The following is a 12477-nucleotide window of genomic DNA, read 5'->3' as shown; positions in this document are numbered from 1 at the left end:
CTTCTGCTGAAGCTCTTATTGGCATCTGCATGTAATTATGGATATGATCATTTTGTTCCTCATAGCAGTAAGCTGTATATGTGCCTTTTGAGGAGCAAGCATTTCCTCTCTCTCTTTAAAATGTGCCTTCATGCCTACAGTTCATATAAAAATCAGGAAAGTCATAAAATTTCATTAAAGATATGACATGTATGAAATACCCCTGATTTGCATCATGTGTCTTTCTACCTCTTTGTGTCCAAGCCAAAAAGACAACACAGCTTCTCAGTACCCGTAAACTTTATTAAAATATGTGCTTCTTCAGCTTTAAATTAAATTAAAAGTCGTTCAGCTCATACAGAAATAGCATCAAAGTGAGGAAATGAGAGGATTACAAAACAAAGAAATAACATAAAATATAATGAATGTAGGAAAGAATATTTTGTTAATAAAAAGGCATTGATATCTCTCTTGGCAGACCTTATATGGTATATGCTGGATAAAAAAGGAGAGATAAAGTAATAACTATTGCAAATAAATAAACTTCACAAAGTATGCTCTTGAATAGGAGCCAAAGAATTCACAAAATATAAATTAATGCTGTGTCTATTTGCATTTATTATACCAGTTGCTTTAAAAGGTACAAGACTCATTTACCAGGCCCCTGGACAATCTGGCTTCTAATTTTACCTAGCAACAAGAATGCAAGTTCATTGTTTGTCCTGTTGTGGCATGAAATAACCCTTGGGAGCATTGTTGAAAAGCTGAATTCTTCTTTGCTTATCAACCATGGAAGTTTTACATTTCACCTCAATACATTATAGAACCTGGGTATTTTGAAACACTGCTTTGCCATGTGCATCTGGGCCTTAATCCAGCCTTGCATTACAGGAAAAGCAGTAACAAGCTAGAAACCAATGTTTGCCTTTCAGTTTTATGAAACAGCAACTGTAAGCACCTGATTAATATTCTAGGCTAGGATGACCTCCCCAAGGGTAGCAAGAGTGCCCCCTTACAAACAGTTCCTTTTGATCCTTCTGCTGTTCTATCAATTGTATACCACAGCTCAGCATGACGTAATGGATGCCCCCATTTCAGCTCCATGTCATCTTATAGGCCAGAGATCATAGCTTCAATATGTTTTCAAGATGTTAATATTTTAAACAGCAATGCAAATTCAAATCTTAAGAGAGTTACAGAGAAGGAATCCCTTGGCCAGGACCAGCTATCATGCACTATGAAACTGATCCATTCCAGGCTCCAAACAGACTACTGTTTGCATTTCAGTCTGAACTGCATAACTGCAGGAGATGGCACAAAGGATGCCAGAGCAATGGAACATCACAAGCCATGGCATCAAACTTGTGTAGTAGAGACGATGCTTGAATATTGCAAGGCTGTGTAACCGAGCTGTTACCCTGCCAGACTCAGAGATTACTGAGAATATGTAAGAGAATGGTTCATCTTAATTTACACCAATACTAAGCCCTGTTAACTGGGTTAAAGACAACATAGATTTGCAAGCTGTTGTATTAATGTGTTTCTGTGGGTTTATTTAAAAACTCTGAGAAACAATTTGGGCAAAAGAATGAACTATATCTTGGAAGTTTGCTTTTATCTAGAAAATTTTAGGTGAAAAAGCTGGCGACTGAATCAGTTTATGACTATGCTGCTAATTTCTCAAACATGGTGTTTTGTGCTCTCTGGCATCAGCTTCAGGGGTTCATTGCTGGCCCACAACCCCCTTTTATGTTTGAATGAGCTAGGAAACCAGTTTCTGTGGCTGTTGTTTTTCATGTTGTGGTCACAGCCAGTCTCTATATAAGGTGCTTTCTGTATTTGGGATGAATCAAGCTCTCCGAAGGACTTCAGACAGAAGAGCTGCTGCGAGCAAGAGCAAGCCAGCTTTGTCCAAAGTTACTTTCTCAAATGACCTAATATCTACTTTCCCTTCTTTGTCTGGGTGATTATAAAATGTTTATCCAGATGTTTTATGGCACAACACCCTGCCAAAAAAAAAAGGGCTTGCAGCTAGAGATGGAACATTCTGAGTTAAGATAGGAAACTGAGTGGATTGGTTGACTGTTGTGAGCAGTGACCTTAGAACCTCTTGTATGTGTGTGGTGGGGGGTGACAGAGAAAGAGACTTCGTTTCCTTTCTGCCTCCTGTTGACTCTTTGGCTTAGCCCAGCTGTCACTAGGCTCTGATAGAGAAATCTGAGCTAATACAAAGCTTTATGGAGGCAACAGGTGGATAAGTTGGGGGTGGAGGAATAAAACCCTTCAAAGTATAATGAAGATACTTTGTCGTAATTAGTTTGGATATTTGATCTTCTTTGCAGAACATATAGGTTTAGAGTCATGTGTTTAGACAAGGCTGTATGCCACTCTTCAGTAAATGACTAATGGCCCAATCCCACGGGTATGCTTTAGATCAGTAGTACAGACAACTACTGCTCTACTTTAGGAAATGGGAATGTTGCAGTAGGACTTTAGGAACCTTGTGTTCCTGGCTGTGTGTATTTATTAAGTTGGGTGGGAAATCAGATGAATGAATAAGTTAATTCTGGGATATGAAGCTTCATACAGCTTGTAAAGTGTTTACAGAGTATACATCATGAAACACACTGAAAACATCCTTATGATCTATCCTGAGCTACTGTGATGCAAAAATCTACCTCAGTAAAGCAAAAAACCCAAAACAAGAAATAAGAAAACAGCCTCCCCCATCCCATCCTGTTAGTCACAAACAGCGACCAAATAATATTGGGTTGGAATTTTACAGCTTTTCCACAAAATCTTAATAATTACCATCCTTAACACAGACTGTTCCACATGGCTTTTGTCCATGCGGGACCATGATCCCCAGAATAACCTTCTAGGTTGTCAAAGGAGATCCCTTCACCCATTTTCACCAGTTTAAAAATGTGGGCACTGAACCCAGAATTAACCAATTGAGGAATCCAAGCTATGCCATAAAAATTGTAAATGGAAATGTGCATCTTGTCTATCAAGATGAATCCACATCTTGGACTCACTGAGGTAAATAATCAAGCTCACTGTTCCAGTCTTCAACTCATACTTCTGGGTCTGTGGAAGGAGATTACTAGAAATCCTGACCAATGAACAAATAAAACAGAAAACCATGACATTTTGTGCCAAAATCAAAATATTAACTGAAACCACCACACATCAGCACAAATATTAATTTCCCTTCTCTATTCATATGTACAAAAATATATTTTCCTTTTTATTCATTTAAATTATTTTTTCCAGTCTCAATCCCAGCCAAAGTCCTGTCCAGTCATCTGATAGAACTTCATGTTGAAAGGCCGGTAGAATTCTCGTAGCCTGTCCACCACCTTCTGGTCGATGTTTGGATGGGTCCGCCCTTTCGTTTTGCCCAGGCAATGAGGCTTGCTACTACCTTCTGCCTTTTTCAGGCATGGGAAGCCCTTGGTCTTGTTGAAGTAGAAGTGTTTATCTGTGATGATCCTTTTGAGACCCAAGAAGTCCTGGACACGGCCTAATTCACCAGCAGGGTCACTGATTAGCCTTTCCCCACTGACAAAGAGAATCTGCCCAATGGGGAAATACAGGAGCCAATTTTCCAGGTGCTTGGCATAAATGCCAATCTGGATGGCACTCCAGGTGGTATCAATGAGGCCAGTAGTCCTGTTTTTGAAGGTCAGGCTCTCGAAGGTGGGGATGTCGGGCTTCTTGGACAGAGTTTGTGTGTAGTCAGAAATGGCTCTGGTAACTGGGTCTCTCACCACCACAATGAGCTTGGTGCCCTTTGACATGGCCGAGATGCGAGCAGGTGCTTCCTTAGTGACAAAGTAGCTGGGAGTTTTCTCCATGGTGATCTGCCCATCAAGTGTTCTTGGCATCAGATCCCTAAAATGAAACAGAGGGGAGGAAAAGTATGAGTTATAAAAAATATGCAGATGTGTAACTGTTTGTTTGCATATGCCTAACTTTAGGTAGATTTCACAGACTTGGTTAACAGCTGTTGGCTATGATAGCAAATAGAACCCTAATGTTCAAATGCAATATAACTCTGACTACACAGGGTGCACCTGATGCCTTCATGCCCTGCTTGTGTCTTCTGAAGACTTCTCGCTAACCACAACTGAAAATAGGATGCTGAACGAAATGGACTCTTAGTCTGATCCAATACAGCTCCTTTTATATGCCCCCTTAAAAGTTCCAAACACATTAACATAGATTACTAGTTTAAATAGTTACAGCTAAAGTATCATCTCATAATGAAAAACACCTTGTAATTATCTCTTTCATACTGCATGGAAACTGTGATAGAATTCAGAGATTACTAGTTCAAAGATAGAAAATGATAGCAAATACTATGCAGAACTCTATGGGACAGAGGGAAAAAAGCAAAGATACACATTGCTTTAAAGGTACAGTACAAAGGAATTGTTCCCCCTTTTCTTTACACCAAGTAGATTATACCATAACCATCAGCATCAGTCCCAAACCAGGAATGCAATCTTTAGAAGTAATTAAAGGGAGTATACATTAAAATAGCACCATTGGTTCTCAATGGTCAGATTCTTCTCTGAGGTCAATGAATTAGTTGAAGTCAAAGTTTATTATTCCAGTCATCCAGGCCAAGTTATATAAACAAAATCATAAGACACCAAAACAGTATGGTCATTAGGTATAATAGATTAGGCATAATCCTCTTTGCTCTCAGAACACATAAAAGCATCTGAAAACTATTAGATCACACATAAATGGTTTTTGCCACCTGGTTCTTGAGCACTTCTACCCTCATTAAAATGAACCTGTTATCACAGTGGTCAACCCAAAACAAACTGCATCATGTCCAATATGGATTCTCCCAGATTTCACAATATGCATGTATCTAATTTGAATTATCTTTTGTTACAAACTAGAAGAGCTATCAAAATATCATCCATGATAAACCAGACAAAGAGGATTTACTGGATGAATTAAACTTAGGTGACACCTTTTGTGGCACAATGGTCTTCTTCAGAACTAGATTAATACAGTCTTTTTGCTGATTTTGGCAGGATGAAACCACTGACTATATGTTCTTGGGAGCCACGAGGAATGTCCTGCCACAGTTTTGGAGAGATTAATTAATGACAAGGGTGTCTTTCATGGACATAAATGGCAGCTTGTAGGGTTTTATGGAGGTATGGCATCTGGATTTTATAGAGAAGGAGCCACTTGAAAAGACCAGAGCCACATAAATATTTTGGCAAACGCTTTTGCAAATGACTTTTGCCAAAATAAATGGACACTGTTATTTTAATTTTAGTGGGCCTTGGGGGCTCTGTTTAATTACTTAGTGGAAGAAGATGCCTTTTTTTAAAACAGAGAGGACATTTTAGATGTGCATACCAAATTCAAAGTCTGGCTTATTCCATCCTTCACCCCTTCAATCTTGACTCCTTGGATGTGTTCCATTGCAGTCCCAGAGCAACTACTTATTCAGCTGATCTTCAAGCTAAACTAAACTCAAGAATACAAACTGGTGCCTGAATGGAAGCACTGGGGCAGTGAAGATTGCTGCATGAATACTACTCTGTATTTTTAAACTGCTGACTTTGTGAGGAGCACCAGCATCGTCAGTATTTCATAAATACAGAGAGGACATTTTAGATGCCCATACCAAATCAAAGGCCGGGCTTATCCCATCCTTCACTCCTTCAACCTTGACCCCTTGGATATATTCCACTACAGTCCCAGTGCAAGTTCTTATTCAGCAGATCTTCAAGCTAAACTAAACTCATATGTTCCATGTATATCGCCCTGAGCCTCCGGGGAGGGTGGCATATAAATGAATGAAAGAAAGAAAGAAAGAAAGAAAGAAAGAAAGAAAGAAAGAAAGAAAGAAAGAAAGAAAGAATACAAACTGGTGCCTGAATAGAAGCGCTGGGGCTGTAAAGATCACTGCATGAATACTACACTGTATTTTTAAACTGATGACTTTGTGAGGAGCAGCAGCAGTATTTGATAAATATTTGATGAATATTTGGTCAGATCAAGATGAGAGCTTTCAACTGCCAGATCACTTGAGCTACAACATAATCCAATTTATTTTTCCTTCTCTTAACTGGTTTGCTGACTTACACATGACATCACTTTCATTAAGAGTTCTTCAAATCTGGCTCCAAATCTTCTAACGTGCTCATTAAGTTTTGGATATCATGCTGAAGGAAATGGCTGTCTCTTTGTGAGAACTGCCAGAACCTTCCAAGTTTCTGATCCCGTTTAGTCTTGCATGTGACAGTGAAGTGGTAACCTAAGATGTGTGAGTGATCTGCATGCTAACTTTAGATTCTTTTCCAGCCTGGAGATGAAGAGTTCTGGAGAGCTTGCACCCTGTGTTGCTGTTATTTTGGTTGATCTGAATCAAAAGTATCTTCATAGGGCTTCTAGTTTTAGAATTTACCAGGTATTCGTTATAACTACCAAAATGTTTTCCCTCTGTACTTATATGTCTCATCATCCCAAGGGGGAAGTTGCTTGCCCATCATCTAGTGGCACTTCTTCAGAGTGTGTTTGGTAGTTGAGTGGGCCATAGGGTTATGATGAGAATGATTCCAAAATGCCATAGCTGTATCCACTTTAAAAAACTCTATAGTTTCATTGTATTTGGGGAAGAAGAAAGCCAACATCTATACGTTGTTTTTTTTTTTTTTAATGACGCATTTTCACAGCTTCTAGAGCAGACAAGACTTACTAGGTCATAGGCACAGCAATCTGAATTGTTGATGTTAAGAGTTTTTATAACTCTTAGTCCTGGTGAAGGGAAGAACTGGAGTAAGAGAAAAGACATTTTCTGTGGCCATTTTTGTTTTATTTTCCTTTGAACCCCTGATCCTTTAAACAGTAAAGAAGTGTTCTTCTGTACTTAAAGGATGCTACATAGGAGAAAGAGGGATAAATGAAAGTACAGCATCCTCCAAGTCCAATTCCTTTAAACTACTGGTTAAAAGAAAGCCCATTTCTTTACTTTGACAGCTTCAACTCCCAGTCCAAGTTTGGTGAGGGCTCTCTGACACATATTCTCTTGGTATTTTTCAGCCAAGGCTAGGAGAGACCTCCATCTGATACCTTATCCTCTCTCACAATTATCAGGGAATGATCATTACAGGCTTAATAATGTGTATATAATAAATTACAAAAAAATCTTTGTTTTTGGCCCTTGTTCTGTATGGTTCCATAGACACTATGGCCCATTATGCATCGGCCATAATGCCCGTGCTGGTGGTGGCAGCGCTTTGGGGAAAATCCCCGATAATGCTCGCTGCCGCCGTCACCAGCACGGGCACATCCCAGCCCAGAGCTATGGAAGGCCCACGTTAAGCAAACGCGGGAACTTCCGCAGCTTCCTGGGTACAATGGGGGCCGGCAGGGACTGAGGCGGGCCGGCACTGTGCATAATTGCCAGCGCCGGGTCTTTCGGCCTGCCCAGCCCCGACCTGCGGTGTCCCTTCAGCAATAGGAAAACTCCTATTGCTCTGGTTTCCCCCTTTCTTAGTTTCCAAGGCAAAGGAAATTCACAAGCAGAACTCAGTTAGAATTTTTCCCTTCCCATTTTTTCCTGCCCATGGAAAGTCAGAACTTCCTACTAAAATGATTACTTGGAAATGAAAGCAACTTTAATAATCTCTCCTTACAAGTTCAAAATGCATCCCTGCCTGAAATTAACCAATGAGCAATAACCAACCAGTGGCACAAAAAAGCCCCTTGGCAATCCAGTTTTGCTCATTAGTATGCAGAGTAATACTGCACAATTTGGAGGAGAAAAATCGGAGAAAGAATAAATGTGCAGAGTGCAAGAAGAGGATGTGAATAGGATGCAGATTAAAGGGATACTGGCTTCAATTCAGTGATAATCAGACTTAAGCTGTCTATGTAAAAAGGACCTAAGTATAATTTACGCTTTCTGATGCTGCCTACTGGTTGGTGATTAAGCACTGGGTGCACTGATATGTTGTTTTAAAAGCCTATTATTGATCTATCAAATCAAGTTCAACTCATCAGCATGTGTCCAGGCACTGTGCAGATAGTAAAAGTATGCAGAAAGCTTATCATCAACACTAGGCAGAAAGGATGGTTGTTCACGTATGAATTCCAAAAGAATCGGCTATTTTTACGTTTGTTTAGTATTATTCCACAGAGAGTTTCTTTCATAATAATAAAAAATTCCTGGTCTCCTAAAAACTTTTAAACAATTGCTGGTATTATTTTTCACAATTTCAAATATAATCCACTTGACATCAATTCAGACAAAATAAATTCTTTCATTTTCTGAAATAAATGATATTTTTAAAAAAATCTTGACTTGTATCTACCTGGACTATAACCAAGCTGTATGTATAAGTAAAATAAAGGAAAATTATAGCTTGAACAGAGGGGTTGCTGTTAATCTCTTGAGGGAGGACTTGGTCTCAGAGTGTTTCTGTTCCTCATGGCCAATTCCCCTCTCTTTTAAATTGCCGTGGATATTCACGCATGGAGGCTCACTCTTGGCCTCTCTTCCTCAATGTTGGCACCCAACAGAAGGCCTGTGTGTGGCATATCCACCTTACTATAAGTAGTGATATAGATGGCAGTTTTTCTGGTTATGATATAATCTTTCCACCAGGTTGAGATGAGGAGAAGAATGACCACTGTAGACATTAATTCTCACTGTTCCTCACACCTCCTTCATTTCCCTCCAAAATTATCATTCTCCATCTGCTAAGGTGCATTATGGAACATGCAACTGTGCTTTGAATTATATAGGATTGATATGCCAACTGAGAAGAAAACAGCAGTGACAGCCAAGCTTGTAAGTAGCAAATGCCTTTGGGTAGAATGAACAAAGAGCAGTATATTCTAGAATGGGGGCACTGTGGTGGAGCCATCCCCAAGAGTTGACACAATAGCTTATCATCTTTAGATTTCTTCATGTTGATCGTGGGTGACTAACAATTTGCCATAGAAAGAATGAGAAGGTATCTACATACATACACACATACATACATACATACATACATACATACATACATACATACATACATACATACATGTGTGTGTATATACATATATACATAGGTATGTATATGTATGTGTAGGTGGGCAGGCAGGCAGGCAGGCAGCCAGATAGCCTGGTGGAAAAGCTTCATCACATTGAGTGACATAATCATAGAGCTTCCTATACTAGCTTCAAAATCCCAGAGGGTGGGACTTATCTCAAAAATAAAACATAGTCCACATGCAAAATGTTGTCTGCATTAAGGCCCTCATTACTATAGCCTTTTGACTAGAGGAGATATGAACTTTTGCCTGAGAGTCCTAGTTGCACTGGGGAATCAGAATGGTGAAAGACACAGGCAAGCATTCAGTTAAGGAACTGTTTAATTTCTGAGAATGTGAAAAAAATCATCACAATCATGGTGGGGTATTATTTTGAGGATGGAGTTTACAGGGGCTCACAGTGTAACCATCTTCCTTGAAAAAATGTGACACTTCTATTTCTCACAACTCTTTGGGGAAAAGGAAAACTTCTGGACTCAGATTAGTGTCTGTGTGTGTTGTTATTACTCTAGCTACAATGTTACTTTTGTTTCAGACATGATTTAATTGTTCCAGGTTTCTGTGTGCACATTTTTGTGCATCTTTATGACAGGGCTTTTCCCCCCAATGCACAATTTTCATGTTTTTTTTTCTATCTGCATTTTTTTCTGGGTAGGACTTGTCCCACAAGGCTGAAGCCATCTAGGCTACCATATGCCTAATAGTTTAGTTACAACAACAACAACAACAAAACAGGGAGATTGATCACAGATGTTCCTATATCTCCTGGTCATGGCTGGCAATATTCTTGTGAAAAAGTGGGTGTCGATTGTACTGGAAGTTCCTTTGGTCCCTTCTATAGCAAGAGTTCCTTTCCAGAGGGTGACATGAGGTTATCTGAGATTTGGTCAGGTGCTGCATCCCAGGAGATGCTTTGCTGTTTAGATGACAGGGTGGTTAAAAATGAAAGCTGCTTGTTAATGCAGAGGTATCAGGCTTTTGCATATGTGGGCAGAAGGAGATAAAACAAAACACCTTCCCACTGGCACTGAGTCAACAACATACAAAGCTTTGAAAGGAACCGGGTGGGGGGTGGAGAAGGAAATTCTGATGAAAGCATCAAACTGCTATGGGATTGTAGCATTCTGACACCCTTTGCTGTTACTTCACAGTAGTTGCTGCCTCCAGCACTTGTTCACTTGGTGTTTTATTTACATTTCAAGCATCACAAAAAGCACCCACCCAAGATGGTATTGCTCTATTTGGATGAAGGAAAAAGTAGATTTTCTATTGCTGGATGAGTAGTAGTGGACAGAAGAAGCCCCCAAACTCCCCCAGCATGGTGAAATGCTTATTCACATTCTACCCTTTCAATCCCATCCTTTATAAATGCCCATAAGCAGAATATGATGGCACTGTAACCCCCTCATACAATACAACCAGTCACTCTTTTGCAATCATACAGCTCCCTGGAAGTTGTACTGCTAGCTCATCTTGGTTACATCAGGATCACTTCTTGAGCAAGCAGATCACAAAGACACCAAAACAGACCATTCAGTCAAAATTCCACTATCAAGGTGCAATTGCTCCTTCAGTAAATCATGTGCACAGCTTTGCCATGTTTTATACTATGGATGCCCACCATGGTGGAAAATCTTCCCTTCCTCAGCCTTGGGCTCTGCTTGATGGAGCAGAAGGAACAAAATTGGAAGGGAACTGACAATACTTTAAATATTCCCCAAATCTTAATGGTAAAAACTGTAGATATCTGGGGAATTCCTAGAATATCATTTGGCACTAAGATGGTATAGCATTACCAACACTTATTTCCATAGCACCACCCACAAATACTCCTCGGAGCAGCCAGCCAAGGGGTGGCAACTCTACTGTGCAACAAATAATTATGTGCAATTATTAATCACGAGTCCAGTCATGACATCCTATGAAGCATGCACAGGGTAGGCCACAGCAAAGGAATAAGGCACACACATCAAGGCTGCTGTCTAATGAATGGAGTTTACAAATGGCAAGATTCCAGTGAAAAAGCACATGTTGCACACATGCAAAATTTCAGGCCCTTATCACTGGTCCATCATTGATTAAGGAATCTCATGTAGAAAGGCTGGGAAAGATATCTCCACAGCAAGTTACAGCAAACAGTACATCTAGGACTAAATGTTTGACTCAGAAGAAAGCTTCTGGACCCAAAAGGCACCCTAGAGTATTGATTTAGCATAAACCAGTTTCTTAAAGGCACTGTGTCATATAACGGCAGCACTGTAGGCGAAACGCTATGCTAGAAGGATCATTCAAAGCCTATGAAAATAAGCTAATATTCACTTTTTGAAGGGTGCAGTCTGATTTCCAGAACAAACTTAAATCTAAAACACCTCCACACTCAAACAAACAAACTATGGGCAGAAAAAAAATTTCAGTTCCACAAGGCTCAGGATTAATCAGAAGAGATGCAAAAATCCTCTTTTGTAGAATAAGTTATGCTGCCTTTTCACCTTCAATATTTAATTACATAGTGGCTCACTGTTTGAAAACTCCCTACAACCAGTAGATTGTACATAGAGGCAGTGCTGTGCTTGCTGAAAGAATTAACTGTAGATAGGATAGTTGCTGACTGGACAGAGCATTTGTGCTGATGAACAGAGCAAACTGAGCATCTGTACTGATGAATTCCAGAATGGAGTCTGCAGCATGTACTCATCCTAAACAGTTGAAAATTTCATAATTATCTGAACCTGGAATTCTGTTCCATTTAGAAGGCTTTTTGATGCTTAAATAATCTTGCTTTTAAGTATGCTTGTACTGCTAAAATCAATCTGATAGAGCAACCATCAATTAATCAATTGAATCTATTAGGTATGGGGACAAATGGTCATAAGAAACACATCTTGGATATAAATGTTCTCCTTTGAGTCCAACTGATATGGCCTTTGATCAAGATGTCCTCACTCTCAAGTTCTATACAGATGTTCTAGAAGAAATTCCCAGCATTGATTAGACAGGCATAAATTGATGTCTGAGTAAGCTTTATCCTTTTTTCAGGAGTATTTCAAAACCAATCCTTCACCCACAGTCTTACTATAATTTTCAGCCACCTCTTTCTCCTGAATGAGCAAAACAGGCCTAAGAAGGTGGGGATACCTTCAATATCCATCCCCCAGTGGTGCAGACACAGGTCTCAGGCAGGCATCCAAGACCTAGTTGAGATGTCCTTCAGAGCAGGGACAGGGCCTGGAGCTTGACATCTTTACCAGAGTTAGCAATCGCCTGGAGAGTTGAAGTCCTGCTACATGGCAAACCAAACTGCTTTGTAGAAGTTGTAGAACTAGCAAAACCTGAAGCTCAAAGAAATAGCATATGACTTTTCGGTAATCAGACTTTGATTTCTTATCCTACTAAGACCTATAGACAGGTGGGTCTTTC

The 12477-nt window shown here is 39.8% G+C and overlaps 1 protein-coding gene across 1 annotated transcript in view; it reads right to left on the bottom strand.

The window, feature by feature from the left end:
* Positions 1-261: 261 nt before the first annotated feature.
* Positions 262-12477, bottom strand: part of LOC143832730 (heparan sulfate glucosamine 3-O-sulfotransferase 3A1-like) — an 84695-nt gene continuing 72479 nt past the window's right edge. Inside the window, exon 2 of the mRNA XM_077327556.1 lies at positions 262-3876. Coding sequence (XP_077183671.1) covers positions 3258-3876 — 619 coding nt within the window. The 3' untranslated portion in view covers positions 262-3257. The remainder of the gene's footprint in view (positions 3877-12477) is intronic.

This window comes from Paroedura picta, chromosome 3 (assembly GCF_049243985.1).
Source record: "Paroedura picta isolate Pp20150507F chromosome 3, Ppicta_v3.0, whole genome shotgun sequence".
Taxonomy (NCBI): Eukaryota; Metazoa; Chordata; class Lepidosauria; order Squamata; family Gekkonidae; genus Paroedura; species Paroedura picta.
This window is presented reverse-complemented; position numbering and strand designations above follow the sequence as displayed.